Genomic DNA, 26,647 nt, shown 5'->3' with positions numbered 1-26,647 from the left:
TCCCACAGTTGCACCACAATTCAAACGGAATGCTATTTATTTTGTTAAAAATTTGTTTATGTGTTATGAGTGTGCCTGTGTACAACGTATATACTGTACCCACACAGGCCGGAAAAGGGCGTCAGATCTCCCTGGAACTGGGGGTTACAGACAATTGAAGTGAATGGAAGCGAACCCGTTTCCTTTGGAAGTGCTCTTAACTTTCCAGCCATTGCTCCACCCTCCTTCTACTTCCCAATTGGTCAAGAAAGGTTAAATGGGCAAGATCCGGGAGGCGGGCCTATGGCTGGTAGGGCGGAGCCCGGCGTGACGCCGTCGTCGTGGAAACGCAGCCGCGCCGGAAGACGGAACTATAATTCCCAGCCGTCTCTGCGCTCCCAGTTGGCAAGATGGTGTCTCGTAAGAGGAAGCAGAAGGCGGGCGACCACGAGGGGAGTATACCGAGCCCACCCGGGTATTCAGGTGAGCAGCTGAGGGTCAGGGACTGACCACTTTGCGGGGAGGTGGCTTGCGGGTGGCAGAGGCCTCAGCAGCTCGTCAGGTGTCGGGGTGCGGAACCCCGCCGCTCCGGCTCTAGGTGCTGATTCCGCGGGCGTTCCTCCGAGAGGCCTTGGGCTTGGGCACGGTTTCTCCAGGAGGCGCCTGACGCCCTAGCGCCCTGCGTGCTGCTTCGTCGTCGTCCTCAGAAGCTAGTTACCCGCTGATCTGCTCGAGTCTCGTTCTTCAACAAGCGCTTCCTAAGTGAAGGCCGCAGCTGTATCCCTCCCAGTCCCGAGATTCGAATCCCACTGGTGTAGACTAACTGGAAAGGTGGGGCTAGGTCGCCATGAGGGATCGGGAAACGTTAGCCCCAGATGAAGAATGGGTGGAGGGAAGAGAGTTGGTATGTCAAGCAGAGTAGCCTATGCTATGGGGGCTGGTGGTGGTTGACCGCGGATACCCCGAGAACGCGACTCTGTAACCTGGGCTCTAGCACACGGCCTCCTGCCGTGATTATCCGAGGAGTACATTTCTCTACAGCTTCCCGTGGATGGATGGACAAACAGGCGGGCAGATGGAGCTAGAAAGGGACAAAGATGGGACTTGGGTGGCATAGGGTACCCCAAACTCTCCTGCATTTGTTTCTTCTGTTAGCTGTTCCGGTCAACTTCTCAGAAAAGCAACATGCTTCTCATTACCTCTACATGAGACAGCACAGAGTTCGCCAAGGCACGCAGTCCACATGGCCTCCCGATCGGACCCTTTTCATCCTCAATGTGCCCCCATACTGCACACAGGTAAGAGTCTGGTAGGAGACCAGTGGGTTATGAATGGGCCCTATGGAATCCTGGCCGTCAGATGGAAATGCCAGCAAACCCTCAGTGAAGGATGTTGAAAGACTGGGGCTTTCAGAATAAAAATATGGGTCCCCCCACCCCTGTCTAGACAGGGTCTCACTCTCCCTAGGCTGTTCAGGAACTCACTGGATCGCCTAGGCTGGCCTCAAACTTGCTGTACTTCGGCACCCTCCCTGTCTTGACTCATTACAATTATGAGTGGTCACACCTAGCTTGGAAATTGTCCTTCCAACCGTTGTTTTGTTTGTTTGTTTGCTAGTTTTTCGTTTTTTTTAAAAGACAAGCTAACAAAAATTACTGTTCTAATCTAGACATACTTATTCTTTAACGGAAAGCATTATATTTGTAGTTTTGTTTCAGACATGGTCTCTTGTAGCATGAGCCGGCTTCCTGCTCACTATGTGAGACTGGCCTTGATCCATTCTGCCTTTACCTCTCAGATTCTGGGATTACATGCATGCTGTACCACACGGCTTTAATCCCAGCACTCAGAAGCAGAGGCAAGTGCGTCTTAAGAGTTTGGAGCCAGCCTAGTGATCTACAGATTGACTTCCATGACAGTGAGGGCTACACAGAGAAACCCAAAAAAATTCTCAAAAAAATTTAAAAAGGTTTATTTATTTGCTGTATTGGTGATGGAGCCAAGGGCATTTCCATACTAGGCCAGCTCTCTGCTTTCTCAGACTTACATTGTTATGTAAATTACACAAGAGAAATGATTTGCTAGGTTTGAGATGATTCTCTCTACCCCCTTTTTTTCTTTATTTCTTGGTCTCCTAATACAGTAGCCCTGGCTATCCTAGAAGTCATTGTGTAGTCCAGGCTGGCCTAGAACTCCATGTCTGGTGGGATGAATTATCATTGTTATTTTATTGAGAAATGTTAACACTTAGGGGTGTAGTGCAGTGGAGAGCCTTGTGTTCAGTCCTTGGGTCCACATAAATCAGATTTGGGGACAAGAAGATCAGAATTTCAAGGCTGGGGCTGGAGAGATAGCTCAGCAGGTAAGGGCAGTGGCTGCTCTACCAGAGATCCTAAGTTCAATTCCCAGCAACCACATGGTGGTTCACAACCATCTGTAATGGGATCCAATGCCCTCTTCTGGCATGCAAGTGTACATGCAGATAGAGCACTCATATATTAAATAAATAAATCTTTTTTTAAAAAAAAATTGATGGTATGTTGCCTGATGCCAAGAAAAAGAAAAGAAAAAGAAAAAAATGTTCAAGGCCCATTTTGGGTCCAGACTGAGTTCAGTCCAGCCTGGGCAGCAGGTTGGAGAGAAGGGCTGAGCCGTCCGCTCGGTGCCTGTCCAAGGCTGAGCACATCTGTGTGATCGGCCCAGACCTGAGAAATCTCCTCCTGCTCTTCCTGAGTGACACTGCAGCGATTAACACAGACTTGGTGGTAAGGCTTAATTACTTCTCTGTCATATGAGAGTCCTTACCGGACACCTGCCCTACTACTGCCGTGGGAGCCGGTCACTCTTAGGGCATCTAGGCCCCCTGGGTGTTGTAGGTTTGGGCTCCAAGTCCTCTGGGTCGTTATGAGTGTTGGAGGCTCCAAGAAGCCTGTGAGTGTTCACATCCTGCTTCCCTCCGGCCCTGGTAGGATAGCCTGCGTCAGTGTTTGTCCTCCTGCGGCGCCATCAAGACAGTAGAGCTGCAGGAGAAGCCTGACCTTGCCGAGAGCCCAAAGGAGCCAAAGTCACCGTTCTTTCATCCCAAGCGTGTGCCGGTAAGCTGCCCAGTAACACCAGGTTCCACCGGGCAGGGGCTGGGGCCTGGGTGGGCTCAGCAGTAGGCTTTCAGACAGACCACTCCCTATAGCAGTCTCTGTAATGTGTGATGTAGGGGTTGTAAGAGCGATGGCTTCTGATTCTCTTGGACGTGCCACATTCTCGAACGTCCTCTTTCCCTCTCTGCCCTGCAGTCTCCCAGCACTCATTTCCCACTTCAGCAGGGTCCTCCTCGGACAAGTGCCCTGGCTCCAGGAGCCCCTGTTCCTGTCCCCTCTCCCCAGGTGCCCCATGTGTACTTGACTGACCCTGAGTTTGTGTCTTGTCTGTTTATGACCTGCCCCAGCCTGGGGTGAGCCTGCTTTTCACTGAGTCCTCAGGAGTCCCTCTCTGGGAAGAGCTAGAACAGGTGTCCCAGCAGCAATTGACTAGCTAGGAGCATGGCTGTCCCTCCCTCACAGTCTGGGATGTGGCACTGCCTGGTACCACATCCCCCAGTTCCGGCAGGTGTGGGGACCCTGTGCCACAGGCGGGAAGGCTCTACACAGTCTCTCTCCCTCCAGGGCTTTCAGGTGGCTTATGTGGTGTTCCAGAAGCCAAGTGGAGTGTCAGCTGCTTTGAACCTGAAGGGCCCATTGCTGCTTTCTACAGAGAGCCACCCTGTGAAGAACGGAATTCACAGTCAGTACTGCTGGTTCTGTCCAGTGCTTCTTCCCCGGGCCTTGGGGTGGTGAGAGATACTTTCTGGGGACAGCATCTATGAATGCCACAAGCTGTGTCCCCCTCTTCCTCAAGGCCTGGGCTGGCAGGGCTGTTTCTGAGAAATATTTCATCAGAAATAGCCTGAGCCATCAGCACCAGGCAAGGAGGCATTAGGCCAGCATGCTGCCACTAGAATCTTCTTAGCACATGAACCTGGGCCCTAAATCCCTGGACACTGGGGGCCTCTTCGAGGGGACCCCAGCTTGCCAGTCGTATCTGGGTGGGGCCTGAATGTCCCCTGGAGACTGTCCTGTGACAGCTGTAGTTTGGGTTTTGAATGAGTGTTTGGTAAGCATTTGGCCAGCAGAGGTGAAGACAAGGACAGATAGCAAGCAGCAAAACATCAAGTGGGTGCTCATAGCACCCAGCAGAGGTGGCTGGAGCGACCTGGCTGAGAGCAGGCCAAGGTCACGGCATCAGGGAGGGCTGAGGGTGCTCGACAGAATGTCGGGGAGGTGAGGCAGTCTGTAGGAGCTCCTGGTTGATCACCTCCATCAGCAAGCTCCTCCTGACTTTCATACCATGGCATAAAAAATAGTGCCATCTGCTGGAAGCCGTTAGCCTGCTTGCTGTTTCTCCTCTTCCCTGGTTCAGAGCCAGGAAGCCAGGCTGGTTTGGCACAGGAGGGGTTTGGAGGAGATGGGGCGCGGGGGGGGGGGGGGTCTCATGATTGAATTTGGGTTTGTTTTTTTTTGTTTTTGTTTTTTTTAATTTTAAGGCGTTTATTTAGTGTGAGTGTTTTGCCTGCATGCTTATATGAGCACCACATGTGTGTCTGGTGTCCAAGGAAATCAGAAGGGGTAGATCCCTGGCACTGGAGCTGTAGACAGCTGTGAGCCACCATGTTGAAGCTTGGAACTGAACCTGGGTCCTTTGCAACAAGGGCCCACGTCAGCTGGGCGATCTGGTCCACTTTCACCGGGATCAAACAGCACGTGATGCATTCCCAGTGTAGCCTACATTACACCCTGTCCCCCTCTCCCTCAGAGTGGATCAGTGACTACGAAGATTCTGTGGTGGACCCCGAGGCCCTGAGGATCGAAGTAGACACATTCATGGAGGCCTATGACAAGAAGATAGCTGAGGTGGGGCTTCCGAAGGGCTCCCGGGTGTCACCTGTGTAGCCATGGCAAGGCGCTCTGTGTTGTAGTGTGGTGCCTGTGTGAGGACCGTGGTGGCAGCCTGGCCATTTCCACAAGGAATGCAGGCTCCTGGTTTTGCTTGCTGAAACCTGGGCTACCTGGCTGGGTGGTGTGGACCCTAATGGTCTATGCCCCAACACTTGCTGTGGGGGCCCACTCTGGCCAGCAGACAGTGTGCCCACGGGAGGAGACAGTGGGCCTCTAGCCAGTCAGGAACATCCTCCTGCTGCAGAGCCCTGCCCACCAATGGCCTCTTCCATGCAGGAGGAGGCTAAGGCCAAGGAGGAGGAGGGAGTCCCTGATGAGGAGGGCTGGGTGAAGGTGACCCGCCGGGGCCGCAGGCCTGTGCTCCCTCGGACGGAAGCGGCCAGCCTGCGTGTTCTCGAGAAGGAGAAACGGAAGCGAGCCCGCAAGGAGCTGCTCAACTTCTATGCCTGGCAGCACCGAGAGACCAAGATGGAGCGTAAGACACACTGGAGGGCACCCCACATGTCTGGGGGCAGGGAGCAGGGTGGCCTCAGTCACATCCTCCACGGGTTCAGGGTCACAGGCTCCCCACAGATGGCATTTGCCCAGTGACAGAAGCACTTGGGATATGGGCTTCACCTCCAGATCCCCAGAGTGCCAGGGGATCAGATGCCATCAGACTGCAGAGTGCTGAGGGCCCTGAGGGGTGGGGCTACTTGTGGAGGGTTGCTTGAGTGTACCACGGGGGAGTACAGTCTCTGTGCTGCGATAAGTATCCTGCTCCTAGGACATTTTCTCTGTTGGTCTGATCCTCTGCTGAGTGTGGTGTGGACTCAACAGCTGCCTTCAGATCCCACACTGACACTGTTGTTGGCACTGACACCTGCCTCGCTGTCTCTCCCACACATCCCTCGCTCCTGCCCTGTCTAGACCCAAGCTGCAAGTCATCTGGCCAGCCTATGTCCACCCTCCCTCCTTAGATGCCACCTCTCTGACTTAAGTCACTTGGTTAATCTGAATTCTAGAGCCCCCTACTCCAAGGCCACATCTAGGGAAAGGTGCCCTTGGGCCTGCTTTCTCTCTGGACTTCTCTTCCATCTCAGCCTGGCTATCTAGAGCGGCTGTAACATTCACTTCAGTTTCCATGCAAGATCCTGACCTTGACCCAGGGTGCAGTGGGAATAGGGGACATGGGGGGGGTGGCTTTAGTGGAATAGTGGCAGTTCCTACATACTTATGCTGTGTCCCCTTACCCCCAGACTTAGCACAGCTGCGGAAGAAGTTTGAGGAGGACAAGCAGAGGATCGAACTGATGCGTGCCCAGCGCAAATTCCGACCCTACTGAGCTGTTCTGGCAAGCAGATACCAGACCAAGAAGTAGCTTGGTCCCAGCTTGAAACAGCTTGAAGCTGTTTCCCCCAGTTTCATCTTTGCAACCACACAGGCTGGAAGGGCAGGGCTTGCCTTGTAGGAGGATTTGGCCTTCACAGAGCTGCCTCTGCCCTCTCCTGCCTGTAAAGACACTCCCGGGAAACCTGGCTGACCGTCTGACGAGCTGGCCTTCCACAAAGCCCCTGATGGCAGTGGCCGCTTGGAACGCAGTGAAGACGGGAGATGATTTTATTTCTACACAGCTGGTGGCAAGGACAGGTCCCAGAAGCCTCTGAGTCCAGAGGGCCTCTGCTTCCTTAGCACCACCGGCTCAGCAAACACCCAGTCCCCTTCTCAAAGTCACAGATAAGACCAGAGTCTTCCCTGCCCCCAGCTCTGCTGAAGGATTCTCTGCTGCCTCTCTTGGTCTGGAAGCCCAGTGAGACTCACGCCCACCCCAGCTATTTTGTGGCATGAGAGTGCTCAAGATCCAGTGGAAGCCAGGAAGCCAACAGGGCCTCAGACCAGAGCTACAGCCTAGAAGAGGTCTTCCTCGGTAGACCCTGGAGGAAGGGGCTGATAATTGCAGCCACAGTCTGGGGCTTGTTCATGTGGATGTAGTGATTGCCTGGGACTTCCACATACTGGAACCGCTGGAAAAAGGGGTGGGTGGTGAGATACTGCCCACCCAGGGGACTCCCATGTGGGTCAGAGGCAACCTCTGACTGGCCCTTGTCTGTTCACAGCCTGGGGACTTGGAGGCTGTCACGGGAATGTGGGTGTCCGAGCTGTGAAGCTATTGTATATATTATACGGGGGCAGCTACAGTCAGGGTCACTGCCAGCTCTGTTAGAGATAAAGCCCTCAAAGAAAAGCAGGCTACTGCAGGAGCTTGCCAAATAGGAGAGCCCTTCCCCCACCCACACTTTGTGATAGCATTAGGCTGCATGTAGAGAGCCAGGCTTAGGGGATTCTAAGTGGTGAAGACCATAAAGGGCCAGGACCCACACAGGCCTCCCCCTACCCTGGAGCCATAACATCTGTCAGCGTACTGGTCCCAGGAGCAACAGAGGCAAGTGCAGGACCGCTGGGCGGGGCACCTCAGAATTAAGCCTGTCTGGGAGCTAGGGGAGGATAATAAAATTCTGCCAACAAAAGCTGTCTCTCCTCAACTCTTGACTAGATGTTCCAGGTTTCTGGGGACTGGCTACTTCTTGGATCTGGAGTGGTGCCAACCCACTGGGATCTGAAGTGGGGTTCAGCGCTGACACACGCCCAACCCATCATCCTCCTGGGCCACGCACCTTACCTCCTTTAGGGTGGATCTTAGCGTGTCCACCATGAAGAGCAGCGGCTGCTTGATATTATCGTTCTCCCGCCTCACATCGAAGTAACCCTGCAGTGCTCTGGGCATCAAGAAGTTGGGGTGTCCCCTGACTCTGCATCTTGATAGCCCCTCTGCCCCCCCTCCCCCCCCCCCCAGTTTTCCTTCAGCTGTATCCTTGATTTGAGCCTAGATTTTCCCTAGGGTTCAGTCATCTGGTACCAGCCTTCTCTTAGAGCTCGTAGCAGGCTAGCACAAGCTGGCAGTATTACGGAAAGGAAGGGCCATTGCTGGAAGGGCTGGGATCTGACCTGAGTCTCAAGGCCAGGCTTATCTTGAAAACAACATCTATTTAGGCGGACTAGATGCATACAACCCTCCCCCTTCCTATTTGAGGCCTGCTATAGCCTAGGGCTGAGATTTGCCCTGGCCCTGCCATCTCCCTAGTCCACAGGTGTGGGCCACCACGCCCAGCCAGTTCCATGGTTTTAAGTTCATACCTTGATGTATGACAGTGTTAACATTCCCCCCAACTCCATAATGAGTTGAAAATTTAAGTTAAAAAAAAAAAATCAATTAAGCATCCTAGCACAGCCACTGCAGGGCGTCAGACTTTGCTTAGATCTCTCTGCGGCTGCCAAGCATCAGGGGAAGGGCCAGTTAGACCCACTGTGGCGCTAGCCCAGGAAAAGTTCCTAGTTCAGAATTCCTGGATGTGTAGACAGTCCTGCTGTGACCCCACTGATCATCAGGGTTAATTTGACCAATCTGACTAGGGGTGTGTCCCCTTCCTCATCGCCCCAAGGGTGTCCCTCCTGAAGCTGCACACAAAGTAGGCCGGATGAACGAACTCCCAAGATTGCCTGTGCAGCTTCTACAACTCTGACACTCTGCTTTCTCGACATGAGGACATGGAATTGGTCACCACAAGACAGGCTCTCCTAGAGACCAGCTGAGCCATGGTGCCATCCATACCCTGTCCCCTGTCCCCAGGCCGCCTCTCGCTTTGTCTTATCCCTCCCAGCGCCTGCTGACAAAGATGTTTCCTGAGAAAGGCTGATTGAGCGAGCGGCAGTATGATGTCATACTGGGAGAACTGGACACCTTGCGCCAGGTTCCTTCCTAGATGCTCCTGGTCTCTGGGTCTGTCAGGGGCCCTGGGTCTAGACTCACTTGATCATCACCACGCTGGCCTGCAGCCTCCTTGTAGAGTGCACAAACTGATCTTTGCTCATGAAGTCAAAGATGTTCTCTGGCTGCAGAGACAAAACCAGGGTGGACCCTTGCCACGAAGCCCCACACGCTCCTGCAGGCAGGGTAATTAAGGCACCTGGGTTCCAGTGAGGTCAGCTGGGCCACCATCCCAGAAGGCCAATATCTGCCATGTCATTACTCATCAAAGCCACTTGGTTTTCATTCACCAAAGTCCTGCCCTCCCCACCCCCACCCCCCATCCATTCTTCTCTCTCAGGATCATAGCCGGCCACTCAGCCAGAATCCACTCACAGAACCCTTTACAGCTGGTGTGGCTGTTGGTGGAGGCAGAGAAGCAATGGAGGTTACTTCGGGCCTCTCAGGGCTGAGGAGCCCCCTGCAGATTCTTCCCAGAACATAGTCCAGCTGCTGGGAGCTCTGGGCTCTAGCAAGCAGAGTTCAGTCTCTGCTTGAGACTGCTTCCACATGAAACTATGCTTTGGACCACAGAGCAGTGAGTCCACCAGACCTGTGTCTCCACCTAGCCCTGCCTTGCTGTTTACTAGGTGTGCTGCAGCGCCCAAAATGGAGGCCTCCAGTCCCATGCAGCTACTGACGTATGATATGCATGCTAGAATCAGTAGAGTTCGCAGGAGAAATTATGTAGTTAATAAAGTATAAGGTGTAATACAGTAGGCTAAGGATGTAGGTCAGTGGTCGGCAGCACTGGGTCCTAGTGAGTATCTGATACCCGGCCTCATATACGGCATAAAAAATTCACTCCTGGGCTAGAGAGATGGCTCAGTCAGTAGAGTACTTGTGACAAAACCTGAGTCTGATCCTCAGACGTCACGTTTAAAAAAAAAAAAAAAACAAATAAAAAACAACAAAAAAATTAAAAATAAAACAAAAAACCCAACAAGAAGAAGAAAAACACCTGGGCATGTGTGTGACATTCCTATAATCTCAGCTGGCAAGACGCAGGAATAGGTGGATCTTTGGAGTTTGGTGGGCAGCTGGCTTAGCCCATTTGGAAAAGTTCCAGATCTCAAAATAATAATAATAAATAATAATAATAATAAATAATAAATGTATGTGAGGGTTGTAGCTGAGAAACACCACTGAAGTTCACGCTCTGACCTCCACATACACAAATACATCACACATGTGTGCTCACACAGACATACGTCACTTCTCGTCCTGCTCCTCAGACTAAAATCACCATGGGTACGTTCTCAAAAGCAGAGAGTCCCACATCACCTAGAGGTCCCACATCTCAGCTGTGACAAGGCCCTGGGGGCTGCCTCCCAGGGAGTGCAGGCCACACAGTGGCTTCACTGGTGTGGGGCATGGGGTGGGGCAGAGGCAGGGAGACTCTGAACCCCGGCCACAGTCAACAGCGAACAGGAGGTGGCAGCATCGAGCAGGTTGGCGCTTGGACCTTGTCCTTCAAGCCTCCCTCCTTTTCCTCAGGAACTGGGGTTATCTGGCTCAAGGGTACAATCAGGCCTCAAACTTCATTTTAAGTTGGTCCCAAGGCAAAGATTAAGGGCCATTACCTCCACTCATGCCTGCAGACCTGAGGCTCTTTGGAGTCTGTGGCAGCTTATTCCTCCAGGAAAGCCTTTGTGGGCTGGCCATACTGGGGACCTTGCCTGTCTCTTTTGTCAGCTGCCTCTCTCCCTCAACATCTCTTAGCTTCTTCCAGTTTCATTTCCTGGCCCACTTAAAAAAATAATAATAATAAGATAAAACAGACAGCAAGGTCAAACTGAACTGCCAGCTCTGAGGCCTTTTGCATAGGACACAGGGTATGGGACCTGGACCCAGGTCAGTGTGCCCTGCTATTGTCCTAGATTCATGGGGTCCTCCTCAAGGGGAGAACTTCTATGTTCACTAGCCCCACAGCTATGTTTTGTCCCGGCTTCCTTCACTTCATGTCTGTGAGAGACTTCCTTTAGCAAGGGTGCATGGCAACATGAAGTCCTGAGACAAGGGTCTGTGACCATGTGTATGTACATGTATGAAAAGACATTTGGAGGGGGAAGTCCACTGTGTGTGTGTGTGTGTGTACACACACATATGAAAAGACATAAATGGGAGACAGGAATCTGGAGATGTAGTTCAGTGGTATAACACATGCCTAGCATACACAAGGTCTTGGGTTCAATTCCTCGTACCTCCATGTGTGTGTGGGGAGAGGGCAGACAGGCAGACAGGGAGACAGACAAGGAGACAGACTGGGAAGAGGTCAGCACCTTGTGCCTCACTGGTGGGAACATAAAATAGTTCAGCCTCTGTGAACAACTGTTCAGCAGTTTCTCAGAGGATCAGTAACACGTGCCATGGGCTGCAGCAATCCGCTTCTGGTAGAGCCAAGAACCGGAAGCAAGGACTCAGACACTGCACCTCATGTTACTGCCGTGTTGTTCTCAATTGCCAAAACATGAAACACTGATGCCCACCAGGAAGCTTAAATGGTGATTTTTTTTTTAATGTATAGGAATACACTATGACTGTCTTCAGACACATTGGATCCCATTATAGACAGTTGTGAGTCACCAAGTAGTTGCTGGGAATTGAACTCAAGACCTCTAGAAGAGCAGTCAGTGTTCTGAACTGCTGAGCCATCTCTCCAGGCCCAGGGATGATATTGTGTGTCTATCCTATGTTATGCATATAATTTTAAAACTACTTTTAAAAAGAGACCACAGACCGGAAGCCAAAAGACAGTAACGCTTACCAGAGAGAGCCTCTTGTCCCTGTTCACCACAAGACCTGGAGAAAAGCACAAAGCACAGTGGTCTCAGTGTCACAGGAAGGACTCATCTGACTCCCCAGAGAAGTTCCAGTCTTCACACAGGGCTCATCTGGGCTGGTGAGAGCTACCTGATGTCAGCCAGCCCTGAACCCCCATCCTGGGATTCTTCCAGAGCAGAGCTTGGCCAAAGCTGTCTGCCTGAATCTCCTCGCACCCGAGGGACAACACAGGATGATGGTGGAGACAATAAACCTTTCTCCTTCCTTCCTTCCTTCCTTCCTTCCTTCCTTCCTTCCTTCCTTCCTTCCTTCCTTCCTTCCTTCCTCCTTCCCTCCCTCCCTCCCTCCCTCCCTCCCTCCCTCCCTCCCTCCCTTCCTTCTCTTTTTGCTTTCTAAGATAAAATCTCACGATGTGTCCCTTGATGGCCTGGAACTCACTATGTGAACCAGCCAGACATTTGTTGCCTCGAAGATGGGATTAAAGACGAATGCCACTGCTCTGAGCTTCTCCTCTCCTCTCAGAGAAAGAAACTGTTTGGACCGTTAACACCAAGAAATAGCAAGTAACTGAGAACCATGGCGTTCCTTGTTAGTGGAGTAGAAAGGCCTAAATGTCATCCTCTTAATGTCTGACATGGTCCCTGCCATGGGTGATGGACAACTTCTCTCATCTAGGAAGACTTAGCCACGCCCTCCTGGGCCACATCTATGATTTCTGGAGACCTGGGTACAAGGGTTTTGGAGGGTGGGGCTGAACAGCCTCTACTGTCTTGCAGGAACACACAAGCCTCGGGAATTTCCAAGCGCTGGTAGGAGATACGAAAGTCAACTCTGGGACCTGCTTCTTCTCTAGGGAAACAGGGAGGGTTTCCTACAGGGGTACCTGCAGGTGTCAGTGTACGAGAAAGAGCCCTTCCAAAAGGCTGTCAGCGGTTGTGTGCACAGCCACCAAAGAGAAGGGGAAGTCAGATCTGAGCACCTCCTGCAAGTGGGCTGAGTGCCCAACTGGATAAACATTTAAATGCAAATATCAGCCTTCACTGGTGTTAGAATCAAAGAAGAAAATGATTCAAATTCCAAAATCCATCAAAGGATTTTGTCTAGTTGCACATGTCCAGTTGCAATACCATAATTCTGAACTCAAGAAAGAAGAAACCAGTCCAGGAGAAGTTAAGACAGAAGTGATAACTGCAGGACAGGAGTTTACAATTCTGTGTCCCCAACATGGGAACGTTGTTAAAATTGAGATAAAGCCAACGACTGGGTAGAAACAGGGCAGTCAGTGCTCTTAACCACCGAGCCATCTCTCCAGCGGCCTCCTCCACCTCCTTTAATTTAATGTTTCTTTTCTGGTTCTTGTGCTAAGTCACATGGGGGTTCTTTGGTTTTTGTTCTTGTTTGTTTCGTAGACAGGGCTGGCTTCAAATTCACAGAGACCCGTCTACCTCTGCCTTCTAAGTGCTGGGCTTAAATGTGTGTGCCACCAATGCCCAGAGCCCTCAACTAAATCTTTCCCTTTCTGCAGTGCTGGGGTGGAACCCAGGACCTCCTGTGTGCTAGGCAAGCACTCTACCACAGAGCTACCACATCAAACCTTACATGTTTATTCTTTATAAGTTACCTAGTCTTTGTGTGTTTTGTTTTGAGACAAGGTTTCTCTGTGCATCCCTGGCTGTCCTGGAGCAAGCTGGTCTTGAATTCAGAGATCAACCTGCCTCTGGCTCCCAAGTGCTGGGATTAAAGGCGTGAGCCATCACTCCCCAGCACGTTCTTGTGTTTTAAAGATTTATTTATGTATTTATTTTTGAGACTGGTTTCACTATGTAGCCTTTCCTGGCCTGGATTTGTTGTGTAGATGAGGCCTTAACCTCACAGAGATCCGCCTGCTTCTGCCTCTTTGAGGATTAAAGGTATGCACCACCATGCCTAGACTCAGGTTTTTTAAATAGTGACGGGGAGAAGGCTAAGACAAGGTGACAAAGTTTAAAAGGGGGTGGGAGAGATGGTTCAGTAGTTAAGAGCACTCACTGGCCGTTTTAAAGGAGCCAGGTTCAGTTCCCAGCATCCACATGGCAGTTCACAGTCATCTGTAACTCCACTTCTAAAGGCTCAGATGCACTCCCCAGATCTTTGATGTCTGATGCACAGACACACAAGCAAAATGTCATACATAGAAAATAAAATGAATTTAAGTATGGAAAGAAGGAAAGGAAGAGAGAGAGAGAGAGAGAGAGAGAGAGAGAGAGAGAGAGAGAGAGAGAGAGAGAGAGATGTCATGATGGTATACACCTTTAATCTCCTTTAATCTCAGCACACAGGAGGCAGAGGCAGGCAGATCTCTGAGTTTGAGGTCAGCCTGGTCTACAGAGTTCCAGGACTATACAGAGAAATCCTGTCTCAAAAAATCAAACCAAACAAACAAACAAACAAAACAAAACAAAACAAAACAAAAAAAACCCCACACACACAACAAAAAACCAAGCTGGGCAATGGTGGCACACACATTTAAGCCCAGCACTCAGAAGGCAGAGAGGCAGACGGGTCTTTGTGAGTTTGAAGCCAGCCTCATCTACCAAACAAACAAGAGCAAAAAAACATAGCACCAACCCCAAAAAAGAAACATTAAGTTAAAGGGGAGGTGGGGAGGCCTGGAGAGATGGCTCAGTAGGCATTAAGAGCTCCGACTGCTCTTCCAGAGAGCCCGGGTTCAACTCCCAGCACTCACATGGCGAATAATAACTATACTTCTAGTTCCAGGGAATCAGACACCCTCACACAGACATACACGCAGGCAAAACACCAATGCACACAACATAAATAAATCATGGGAAAAATAAGAAACTACAGTGATGACTGGGCTTGTTGTAGGTCTGGGAAGGATTGGGGGGAGTCAGCCTCCCCACAGGAAAAGCAACGTGTGAATCCAGATGCCACACTCCGAGAGAAAAAGCAATCATGAAAACATTAAGAAATCCTATTTTCTGCAATTATTACGTTTTCATCTCTAATTAGAGACTATGACTCATAGATGGCGAATGCCTTGTCTGATTATTGACAGAGTTCTAGCCAGGCACTTGTGGCTCTTGACACCCAGAGGAGATTGGTTGCCGCTCTCTCAGATCACCTCAGCCTAACGAATCTGAGGGCAAGGCCTCTGTGCCACCCTGCACTGTCACCCAATCTCTCTGCTAGATGAAGGGTCCTCTCTGCTCTTGCAGGGTGGGGTCTGTCCTAGCTTGTGACTTCCTCCAGGTCTGGGGTCTCTGCTCAGAGAACGTGAAAATACTTCACTGGCCCCGTGGACTCCCTGAGGAGGTACACAGCAAAGTCACTTTTGGTGAAGATCTCAAGGAAGTTTCAGATGTCTGCCTCCTGGCCCACAGCCAGGAATTAGTACAAATCATTTCAGTCCCTAATCCAGGTCCTGAGTCCAACCCCACCTTGCCTCCTGAAGCCTCCTGAAGCCTCCTGAAGCCTTCCCCACAGCTTCCAGACCACAGACTGGACTGGCTGGTCTTGTGTCAACTTGACACAAACTGAGATATCACAGAGAAAGGAGCCTCCCTTGAGGAAATGCCTCCATGAGATCCAGCTGTAAGGCATTTTCTCAATTAGTGATCAAGGGTGGAAGGGCCCATTGTGGATGGTGTCATTCCTGGGCTGGTAGTCCTGGGTTCTATAAGAAAGCAAGCTGAGCAAGCCAGGGGAAGCAAGCCAGTAAGTAACATCCCTTCATGGCCTCTGCATCAGCTCCTGCTTCCTGACCTGCTTGAGTTCCAGTCCTGACTTCCTTTGGTGATGAACAGCAATGTGGAAGTGTAAGCTGAATAAACCCTTTACTCCCCAACTTGCTTCTTGGTCATGAGGTTTGTGCGGGAATAGAAACCCTGACTAGGGCACAGACTATTCTAGAACTTAAGCTGCCATGCATCACTCTTCCCTCCTGTACCTCAGTGCCAGAGCTCTCTGCCCACTGCCCCCTCGCTGTCACCCCCTCTTGTCCTGTGAACCCCACATCCCTGTGCACCTTCCTAGGCAAGGACACTTGTGTTCTGGGGACAGACAAAAGTGGCTGACTGAAAGTGGACATTACTTCTGACCTCCCTCTGTCCGAGGACCTGAAACTGGAGAGCCTGGGCATGGGATGAAGATGCCCTCAAGGCCACAGCAAGCCATGGCCAGATGGTCTCCTCTCCCCTCAGTGGGGGAATTCCTTCTCAAGATAGACTTGAGGTGTTCCCTGAGGTCAGTGGCTGTTGCCGGTTATTTGATCACACTGTTGTTCAATGAAAAGTTGTGGTGTGGCTCAGCCTTTAGCACACACACTTAATCCCTCTGGCTGGAATCCGGACATGCCCTTAGTACACACCTTTAATCCCAAACAACAAGGGTAGAGACCGTGTTTGAAAGTGATGTCTAATTGACTGGCAGAAAAAGAGACAAATCAGAGACAGATTTGACAGAATAGGATCTGCCCAAGTCTCCTGAGAAGAGATAGGAAAGAGAGCCAACGTAAGAGGGAGCTGCGCAGAGGAAGAGAGGAAGGAAGCAGCTTTACTGGGATAGTTGTACAGAGATAGGTTGGGGAGAGAGAGAGAGAGAGAGAGAGAGAGAGAGAGAGAGAGAGAGAGAGAGAGAGAACAAACTACACACAGTTGAAGACAGAATGAGCCAGAGAATGAGAAGGAGCCAGACTGTTAGAACAGATCACCACAGTTTGAGGCCAAGCAGAGCAATTCAGGGAGAGGCTGAGAGAGAAGCCGGATTGAATCAGTCAGCTTGGAGAGGAGTTTTGAGCCAGAACAGCTGAGTTGAACCAGCCAGCCAGAGTTCAGAAAGAGCTAGAAAGGATGAGCTTACTCAACAGTAAGTCTCAGAGGCTGAAAACATTCTAGGCCTGGATAAAATTGTACAGAAGCTTCCAGGACTAGGCCTAGGTTAGCAGTAGAGGTGGTAAGCTTCCAAGATGACAATGACATCAGGTGAATAAACATTACTAGTACAAGTGGCTTCCAGGGATCTCCAGCAGGAGGCTGTGTGCCACTGACTCCACTGACCCCTAAAACATCTTCAACCTGTAAGACTGGGTCCCTGTCATCTTGTCTGTATCCTGGACAGGGAAATGGACTGAGCCGAGTTGAACCCTTGTGAAGCCATGGACTCCACAGTGCAGACTTACTTGGCCCTGCTTGGTCTTGCTTCCAGCTCTGTGCTCGGAAGCATCTTACTGTTCTCTCCCCTCAGCTTCCTGGCAGGTCCTTGCCACCATGTGGCCTCTGTATCTGCTGGCCTTTCGCTGTCTCTACTTTAGCAATATTCTCTGCCGATCGCTTCCCAATGTCCAGGTTATTCAGTTGGGGTACCAGGGATACCCTTAGCCATCCCTCTGTCCCAGAGCAAGGCTGTATAGCTCCACTTGTAGGGAAGGCTGGGAGGGGAGAGGCTGGCCTCAGGACTGACAGATGAGCCAACTGTTTAGAGGACAAGTGATATCCACCTGGGACAGAAAGTAGGTAATATAGGTCCATTCTCTCTGGACTTAGTTTGTTTAAAAAAAAAAAAAGGAAAAGAAAAGAAAAAGAAAGAAAAACAAGAGTTCCCTGGGGCCATTAAGATGGCTCAGCCAGTAAAGGTACTTGTCACCAAACCTGAAGACCTGAGTTTAATCTGACACCCGCAAGGCAGATGGAGAGAACTTACCCTCACGAGTTGTTCTCTGACCTCTATATGTGCACACACCCATAGATATAATTGAGAACAAAAATCAAACAGGTCCTGATCCATGAGTGCTCACAGGCAGCCCCAGCAGCTGCTCTACTTAAGTATGGGTGCCTCCTTCCCACCTAGGAGGCCTGGGCCTCTGAGGAGTCGCAGTAAACTCAGCGATCTTCCTGCTCCCTGTCTCTGCTGGGACTTGCCAAGGTCACAGGCAGAGGCTGGCAGGGAAGGCACTGGGCCCGCAGACTTAGTCCTCAGAGCCTCTGGCTGTTGTCGCCCTGTTGGGGACGACTGTATCGTTAGATCTCTCCATTTCTCAGTCACGGGTCTAGAAAGCCCGTCTCTTCTAACAAATCCTCTCCCTTTCAAATGTGGGCAGCCGTCCCAGAGCCCCTGCCAAGTGTGTCTGTGGATCTGCTCAAGCCAGACCCGAGCTTTCCACAGAATGCAGCTGGGTTTACGGTAGAGATTTCAGCCTCCTGAAGGGAAGGGTAGGGTTCCCTTTGTCCTTAGGGAGCCTGAGCAGAGCAGGCTTCTCTCTCTTTGAAGAGTACTTCCTCCAGGAGTCTGTGTTGCTTTTGTTGGTTGCTTGAGTCAGGGTCTTGTTACATAATCTGGGCTGGCCTAGGGCACTATCTTCCTGCCTCAACTTCCCAAACGCTAGAATGCCAGGGATTCAGGCTGGCACGCCACACCTGGCTTGAAGCAAGCTCTAGGCTGGAACACCTGTGTTGAGGAGAATGTGTCTAAGGCTGTGTCGCGGCTCTCTCCCTATCCTGGTACATCTGCCTGATGAAATCAGCTTTCACACCTCATGTCCTGGCTTAGCTGGGGACTCCCTTTTGTTGAAAGTGAGAGTCAGGAAACTTATGACTGCTTCCTTACCTGAATTACGAAGAAATCATGCCCGTGGGGGCGGGTGGGAGGGAGGGACAGAGCAATGGCTTCCTAACGATGTCCATATCTAGAGAGCCAGCAAGATCTGGATCTACCTTCTCCTAAGCTAATTCTGCTATAGAGGAGTGCTCCTGCCACAGTGCTCCCAGCACAGCCAACGTCCAACTGTCTCCTTAGTGGCTATTCAGTATCTGTGCCTGCATTCCAGGTAACTCTGGGCCCAGCTGGGTTCTCTGGACTGGCAGAAGCATGCCTCTTCTGGATTAGCCCGTTTCTGTACAGAGAACCCCTGGCTAGTTTGGTCATCTTTGTCGGGCACAGAAGTCTGGGACCTCAACTTTCCTACGAGTTTTTAAGGAGGGGAGACAGAGGCTCAAGACTAACAAAAAAAAAAACCCAACAGATCAGAATGACGGCCTCCACCCAAACACTCCAGGCCTGTTCCCTGTGACCCTCACTGTGTTATTGGTTATTCCTCTTCAGCAGTTGGAATTCTAGTCAGTCAGGACAAGAGTTCCCAGGTGATCACCTGTTTCTGCTAGAGCCTGTTGGCTCCAGTCCCCAGCACTCCCTAGTGTTCCCTCTTTGGCCAGGAGGACCCCACAACTTGCCCCCACCTTCACAGGCACTGGGAGGGGTGGCTTTTGGTTCTTCAGAAATTAAGTCACATTTACAACCTCAACTGGGCCTATCAGCCTATGGGAGTGGCAACCTAGTGACCTTATCTGTTTCCTGACAATAGAGTTAAGTCCCATGACTTAAGTGGCTAGCTGGCACCAAACCCTGGATTTTGTGCTGGGGTACTTCCTGTCTCATGACCCCATCTCACAGAAGCTTTTATCTCACCTGAGAGCAGCTCCTGTAACCCTCGAGAGCAGGGCCCGTTCTCCCTAGGGTTCTCAGTTACTCATCCCTTATCTATAACATTGTTGCTATGGTTAATCTGGAATGTCAACTTCACAGGATTTAGAATCACCATGGAAACAAATCTTTGCACATGTCTCTGAGGGAGTTTCTAGATTAGAGTAAGGTGGGGAGGCCCACCATAACTCTGGGCATCACCATCCCATGTGCTGGGGGTTCAGGACTGAAAAGAAGGCAGTGAGCGAGCTAAGCACCAGTTGCCGAGTGACCAGCTGCTTCCTGCTCCTGCCGCCATGACGCCATACCCTCCCCACCATGATGGACAGTCTCCTGTGACTGTGAGCTAAAAATCCTTCCTCCTTGAAGCTGTCAGATCCCCTGCTGCAGCAACAGACAAATGTCCAATTGTTTACCATCTTTTTCCTGCTAAAATTTTACTTCTCCTGCTCAGCCTCCTCCTTGGTCAAGCCTAGGAAACGCCATTTCTTGGAGTGGTGCCACCTACAGGTTCTGGCCCATTGCCTGAGCTAGTGTGGCTTACCAGCACACTCACAGTCTTGATGGGAAACTACACCTCTCTGACCTTGAGTCAAGGTTTTTTGACAAATACCCAGGACAGGTAATCCAGAAGATGCTCATGCCAGGGGCTCCCGGAGCCACAGCATCTCCACATGTTCTGAAAACCTCCTCCCCATAGACCCAGCAGGCACAGCCATGACAGTCATCAACTTTTAGTCTAAATAGCTAGCCATCCTTCCCAGAGAATGGCTTTCACCAATGCTTATGTGACCTTGCGTCAGATACTTGGCTATTTGGCAGGCTCAGTTTCCCTGGCTCTCACAGGGCCTTGTGTGAGGCAATGAAAGAGCCCGTGAGACACTGTACACGCCAAGCAACAGCCTGGCACAGGCAAGGCCCCATGATGTCCCTCAGTAATGACAGACAGTCCTTACCTTCGGTCACCTTCGTGGCGCCTCTCTGCAGCAGGAGTTCTCCACAATCTTTAGTCAAGTGGCTGTTTCTACTCAGGAGCCTGGGGGAGACAGAAATCCACTAAAGGAACCAGACCTTGACTAAGCCCGGGAGTCAAGGGGAGCAGGCAGCTTGAGTCGACAGTGTGCTTTAACTGTAGCCCTTAGAGAGGCTGAGGCAGGAGGACCTTCAATTCAAGGCCTGTCATGACTACGTAGTGGGTTCAAGGCCAGCCTGAATTATAGCTAAATCTCTCTAAAACAAACAACAAAAAGGAAAAGGGATGTGGCTCAGTGGTAAAGTACTTGCCTAGTACTAGGTTCAATCTCCAGAAAGGATAGCAGGAAGGAGAGAAGGAGGAGACGGACGCTACTCACAGATGCTACCCATGAGGGATGGAGAAGTCAGAGTCAGCGGGGTTATTCAACAGCCTGCCTGTTACTTTGTATCCATATCCGTTATGTAGACACAATGCTATTGAGCTCTGTGTAAAAGCATTCACCTGTCAATAAAAGGCTGACTGGCCTAGAGATCAACAAAAAAGAAAGCCTTGTCCTACTGTGTGCACCACCAGAGGCAGTATGCACAGATGTGACAGGGGCAGTCCCAGTGTGGCCATGCTTGCAGATTTAGAGGCCAACAAGGACACAGGTGGTGTGGTGGCTCTGGGGCAGAAGCCGCCACACAGCTCTAGCAGGAGAATGGGAGAGGACTGTGGGTAATGTTAAGGAGCCTAAGGTTGGTAGACAGAGGGGAGAGGTGAAAAATGAACTTGAGGGGAAAGGAAGAGCCCTTCCCCCGCCAGTAGGAGTAAAGAGGGGTGGTGACAGCAAGAGGCTTCTGAGAAGTGTCCAGGAGGCCTGGTGCTGGGTGCCACCCCAGCAGGGAGCAAGCTGGGGTGGGGACAGGGCGTAACCTTGTGAGGAGGAGGAGGAGGAGGAGGAGGAGGAGGAGGAGGAGGAGGAGGAGGAGGGTGAGGGTGAGGGTGAGGGTGAGGAGAAGAACAGCAGGAGGAGAAAGAGGAGGCATCTTCTCCCAGACTTGCAGGGCACAGCCGTCCCAGTGCCCCTCCCTCCTCCCCTGCTCCCCGCACACTCACCCCTGCAGCAGCTCCTCTGGGCTGAAGACTCTCGGGGACTTCTGGGAGGCCTCTACCTTCAGCATGTGCTCTATGCTTCTCCGCCTGTAGGTCAGTATGTTCTCTATTTCCTAAGGATTCAGCCACAGCTGGTGAGTAGCGAAGGCCCAGATGAGGGATCCCAGCCCCTCCCCTGGTCCTGCCCGCCACCCTAGGTGCCCTTCTGAGGGATCAGCCCCTGCCAGTCAGCCCTTCCTCATTCAGCACAGGCTTGTCTGGAACAGCTAGAGGGACTGGATGATTTTTTTGGTGGTGGTGGGGACATCTCTGTTAACTGCCAAGAGATGCGACTCTAGGATTCCACTGAGGGTGGGCAACTTCACCATATCAATCAATGGTCATTGCTACTGGCAGGGAGTGGAACCAGGTAGGGGAGGAGGTAGATCTGAAGTTTCATCTGCTACACCCCGTGTCCCCAGTGGAAGAAGACCAGCAGGTTCAGGCTTTTGGGGTTCACTGCCACCAAGCCCCACCCAGGAGGAAACTCTGAGGCTCCATACTTGTGTCATCAGTGGGACATTACGAAGACCAAAGGGTGAAGTTTGCCATAGTCTGTGCATCAGATTCCACATTAACCTGTGAGTTACTGGTTCATGCAGTGGAAAATTACTGAGTGCTTACAACATGCAGGGACAGGAGATGGGGATAGAAAAGCAAATGCTGGGGCTGGAGAGATGGCTCAGTGGTTAAGAGCACTGACTGCTCTTCCAGAGGTCCTGAGTTCAAATCCCAGCAACCACATGGTGGCTCACAACCATCTGTAATGAGATTTGATGCCCTCTTCTGGTGTGTCTGAAGACAGCTACAGTGTACTCATAAATAAAATAAATAAATAAATCTTTAAAAAAAAAAAAGAAAAGAAAATGCACAGAGCCAGGTATGATGGCTCATGCCTGTAATTCCTATCCCTAAGAGGAGGCTGGGGGCAGGAGGATTATCATTAGTTCATGGCCAGCTTTGATTACAGAATGAGTTTCTGTTTCAAGAAGGAGGAGGAAGAGAAGAGGAGGAAGAGGAAGAGGAGGAAGAAGAAGAGGAAGAGGAGGAGGAAGAGGGGGAAGAAGAAGAGGGGGAGGAAGAAGAGGAGGAGGAGGGGGAGAAAGAGGAGAGGGAGGAGGGGGAGGGGGAAGGGAAGGAAGAAGAGGAGGATAGAGTTCTTGTCCTCAGGGCAGGTGTGGCCATTTTATAAATGGAAGGGTTTAAATTGACACAGCAGAGTCCTCTGGAACAAACTAACTTCCTTAGGCTCACACAGTAGGAAAAGGACAGAGCAACCTCGCAGACTCAGGGATAGCGCTGACTGCTGTGACAGACAGTGGTGCTCAGTGGTTTTCTACCAAACCACACTCAGGGTTGATGTTGCATGTGCTCAGCACAGAGTGATGGTTAAGTGTTAGTGCAGGGATCTCGCTGTGGCCCAGAGCTGCCTCCGCCCACGGGTGCTCCCCTCACCCACCTTCTGCTGATCACAGTCTATGCTGGGATCTACCTGCTCTCTGCAGAAGCCAGGCCACACACTGAGTTTCCCCCTAGCTCCTATACCCTGCTCCCTCATATTCTTAGGATGCTGCCCTAAGCAAGCTTTAAGATGCTGCCCTCTCTGGGGGAGACTCTCGGCTAACTCCTTAATGTCCACCACAGGAGACAGAGCTGAAGGCACCCCTAAAGTCTGGGGTCAGTCCCCATGACAGCCTCCCAGAAGCCTCTCCTACATTAGATTCCAGGAGAAGTGGCGCTGCGTCCAGCAAGATCAGTTTGTCCACCATCTCGGGGAACATGCAGGCGAACTAGAGACAACAGACAGAGCAACAGTGAGTGGGTGGGGAAGGCACAGGTGTCTCCGGAACAGGAGTCTGCTGAACCTCCAGTGTGCTTCTCTCAGACCTGGCTGGAGACCCTGGTAACCCTGGTCTTGGGAGTCTTGGAGGTCTTGGGGGTGACAGTCAGGATAGCAGAAACTCTACAAGGGACCTTCGCTAGGACACAGTGTGTGTGGAAACTGACTCTGGCTAAGGAGGTTCGGGACCCTCCCTATCTTACCTTTTGCTTTCCCCCTCCCCTCAAGGTCCCCGGGCAACCCCAGCACAACCAGCTACTCACCGTGCCGCTCACCGTGCCACCTGCCAGACAAAAGAGCTGCGGTGACACTCCGTGTGGCCCCTCCCAGCTCTCAGTACCCTCCCCGCTAGCTCTTTCCTGGGGGTGTCCCATCCCCAGTTCCTTTCCCACCATGGGGTTGAGAGTCTGCATCTTAAACTCTGGCCTCTCCCTGGGCTACCAAGTTCCCTTCATCAGAAAGCATGCACAAGGCCATACCTCCCTCCCTCCCTCTGATGCTAGAGGACCCAGTCCCTAGGATAAGCATTAGAAGATCCTCTTACCCCTCTCCTCAGAGGGGCAGGGAAAGACACCAGGTCCCACAGCATCAAGTTTTCTCCCCTTCCTACAGAACTCGGGTCCCACCTTAAGCTCACTCACCAAAACTGTGGCCCATGAGGGAGAACCGAGTCCACTTAAAGGCTGAAAACACAAAATCAGAAGGAGGTTTGCGTGGCTCAGCCTTTCTCTGTCCTTTTTCTAGTGCCCTGGCTTAGGACTCCCTCCAAAGACCTGCAGCAGCCCCACCCCCACCCCAAGCCCCAGCAGGAGACCTGCTGAAGGGGTGGGAGCTCCACTATGGGAAGTTGCCAGGAAACCTGAAGTGGAAACCTCAGGCATCCATTCCCAGGCCAGTACTGCCTCTTAGATACTGCATCATACTCCTAGGATGACAAGTGTTACAGAGGACCTCCCTCACCCCACCCCCAACTCCTTCATGGCACTCACTTTGGCTCTGACTCACCTGCTGCCACCCTTAGGACCTCACTCACAAAATTTTGGAAGCAGTACGGGAGACCTGGGTTGTAATGAGATGAGAGTCCATGACCTCCAAAATCCATGGCCACGTAACAGAAGTCTACAGTAGAGAAGAGGAAGAGAGAGGTCGGCATAGCTGCCCTCACCCCTCCATTGCCCTTCAGCCCACAGCCCTACCTTGTGGAAGAAGAGGAATGAGCCTGTCAAAGGAGTTGGCGTTGTCCAGCCAGCCATGCAAGCAGAGAACTGGAGGGTTCTTCTGGGAGCCCCAGACTTTGACAGCAATGTGGCCCCAGGGCACAATCAACTTCAACTCTGAGAGCAAACCTGCAAGGCAGAACTGGTCGGTTATTCATCCTCTGCATTCATGAATCCAGTACTTCCTAAGCCCCTAGGTGTGCACCAACATGCACAGGCATCTGTGCTATGGGCCTATGTCCTAGCTTTGGACAGACTGCCAGATACCTTGAGGCGGGAAAGACAACTGAGTCCCTTGGGTGAGAAAGATCTTAATAGGTTTTTTAGGATGTAGCTCACTGGTTTTAGGGCAGAACTGGAAGGAGTGGGTTGGGGGCTGTTGGCTTGAATCCTGATACTTGTGGGCTGTATGACCTTGGGCTGGTGCCTAAAACCTCTCCATCCTCAGTTTCCCTTTCTGTTAAACAGGAGTAAACAGAGTACAATGCCTCTTAACTGTACAGGGCCCATTCCAAGAGCCCCTGTAGATACCAGAAACTTCAAAACGAACCCCATACAATGAATGCTACCTATGCATTCAAATATATATATATATATGTTCATATATATATATATATATATATATGTTCATATATATATATATATATATATATATATGTTCTCCATGATAAAGTTTAACTTATAAATTAGGCACAATAGGAGATAAACAACAAAAATTAATAAGATACAGTGCTGACAACAATATACTGTAATATACACGCCTGTCATCCCAGCACTTAAAAGGTGGACACAGGTAGATCAGAAGTTGAGGCCAGCGGCTTACATAAGACCTTGTCTCATAGTCTTCAATTTGAAGACCTTGTCTTCAAATCAACAAAACAATATATACTGCAATGAAAATTTGTGCAACAGTCTCTGCCTCTAAAATATTTTATGAGAACCAAGTGTACTAATCACACCTGTAAGCCTAGCCTAGTACGGAGGCAGCAGAGGCAGGAGAATTTCAGCCAGTTCAGGACAGGCTGGTCTAGGTTGTTCCAAGCCAGCTAAAGTTACATACAGTAAGATGTCTGGACCGTGCAGCTCAAAACTGGACTATGCCCTAAATTTTTGGACTTTGGGAAATTGAAACCTTGAAAATCGAAACTGGGAGACTAACGGTCAGCATTTTCTAAGCCTTCTGAGCAGGTGCCAGACACTTTATACACGGTATATACCGTGAGCTGGAGAGCTGGACTGCTGTTATGCTCAATATACAGACCACAAAACTGGGGACAGGGAGGGAGTGGGAAGGGAGAGAGAGGAAAGAAAGAAAGAAAGAAAGAAAGAAAGAAAGAAAGAAAGAAAGGAAGGAAGGAAGGAAGGAAGGAAGGAAGGAAGGAAGGAAGGAAGGAAGGAAGGAAGAGCTTGATTCCGGGGCTCCAGCTGGGGCTCTTCAAGTCAGATGTGTTCCAGAGCTGACCTGCTGCTGCTGGACCCAAAGTGCAATCCCAAATAGCCATGCAAATACACCTCTAATCTAGGGGCTCTCAGGACTCACTCGGGAGCCCAGAGTCTGGCTCCGCTAGATCCCAGTGCTGCCCACTGAGCCCGGACACCCAGTGAAGAGGGAGATGAGTGTCTGCTCCATCAGTCCGAGTGGGCGAGTGGGAGCACTCGCCGGGCCTCCCCCTTTCCCGCTCGGATCTAAGCCCCTGAAGGATATTTTCACCCATTGCTCTGGTCCGTGAGGCTGTCACTCTTCTCCGAGGAGGTCATAGGAACCGGAAGGACTCAGAAGCTCACGCCCCGCCTCTCGCGACCCACTCACTGACTTTCCTTCCAAGCCCTCCCGATCCCCACAGGCTTCTGTCTCCAAGGTCCAAGTCCTAGCGCCAGCTCTGTCCCTACAAGCAACACTGCCTACAACCAGGCCCCGCCTACCAAGCCCGCCTTCCCAGGTTCTCTTGCCAGAGACAGTGACTTTCCCCGAGGATCTCAGAACTGCTCAGCTCCTGTCTGCTGCTGTGCTGCTATGGTGGGGTGGTGTCAGAGCTAGCAGAGAGGTCTCTGGAGGACACGCTTTGGCAGGCTCGATACCTGGGCAGCCCTGCATGAGACCACGAGCTAGACAAGGCCCCCGGTGGCCCCACAGCGAGGAAAGCTTCCCTGGAGGATCCTCTCTGATGCCCACAGAGGTTTCACAATGTTTCTTGTCATCAGTGTCCCCACGGTGTCTGCGCGCCTGACACTATCCAGCTTTGATAATTGATTGCACGGCCTGAATGAACAGATGAATGTATAAAGTGAGAGCTCTGGCAGAAACCATCCCCAGGCAAGGAAGGATTCAAAACAGTTTCAATCCAGAGAAGACCAAAAACCCAGAGTCAGGCTACGGGCATGGTGCGCTCAGGGTGCTGGGAAAGGCTG

At 51.3% G+C, this 26,647-nt stretch overlaps 2 protein-coding genes across 4 annotated transcripts; one reads left to right on the top strand and one right to left on the bottom strand.

Annotated features, from left to right (window-relative positions):
* Positions 1-382: 382 nt before the first annotated feature.
* Positions 383-7,474, top strand: Rrp7a (ribosomal RNA processing 7 homolog A). The gene is made up of 7 exons (XM_028788708.1): positions 383-462; positions 1,135-1,277; positions 2,949-3,074; positions 3,639-3,756; positions 4,825-4,922; positions 5,244-5,442; positions 6,206-7,474. The coding sequence occupies exons 1-7, from the start codon at positions 390-392 to the stop codon at positions 6,289-6,291; spliced, it is 843 nt and encodes a 280-aa protein (XP_028644541.1). The 5' UTR covers positions 383-389; the 3' UTR covers positions 6,292-7,474.
* Serhl2 (serine hydrolase like 2) lies at positions 6,549-26,121 on the bottom strand. 3 transcript variants are annotated; one of them, XM_028788707.1, is made up of 12 exons: positions 25,950-26,121; positions 24,218-24,367; positions 24,027-24,140; positions 23,663-23,704; positions 23,285-23,304; positions 22,897-22,971; positions 21,146-21,255; positions 20,028-20,107; positions 11,579-11,613; positions 8,815-8,897; positions 7,622-7,723; positions 6,549-6,970 (listed from the first exon to the last, which is right to left on the bottom strand). In XM_028788707.1, exons 1-12 carry the CDS (start codon positions 25,951-25,953, stop codon positions 6,925-6,927), a joined length of 861 nt encoding a protein of 286 aa, XP_028644540.1. In that variant the 5' UTR covers positions 25,954-26,121; the 3' UTR covers positions 6,549-6,924. The 3 variants fall into 3 exon arrangements, with proteins under 3 accessions (XP_028644540.1, XP_028644538.1, XP_028644539.1); XM_028788705.1 differs by having other exon boundaries at positions 7,627-7,723; positions 25,950-26,120; XM_028788706.1 differs by having other exon boundaries at positions 7,627-7,723; positions 24,027-24,080; positions 25,950-26,120.
* Between the last annotated feature and the right edge of the window lie 526 nt (positions 26,122-26,647).

This window comes from Grammomys surdaster, unplaced genomic scaffold, assembly GCF_004785775.1.
Source record: "Grammomys surdaster isolate TR1022 unplaced genomic scaffold, NIH_TR_1.0 125767, whole genome shotgun sequence".
Lineage (NCBI taxonomy): Eukaryota > Metazoa > Chordata > Mammalia > Rodentia > Muridae > Grammomys > Grammomys surdaster.
Note: the sequence above shows the minus strand (reverse complement) of the source record. Positions and strands in the feature narration are given on the sequence as shown.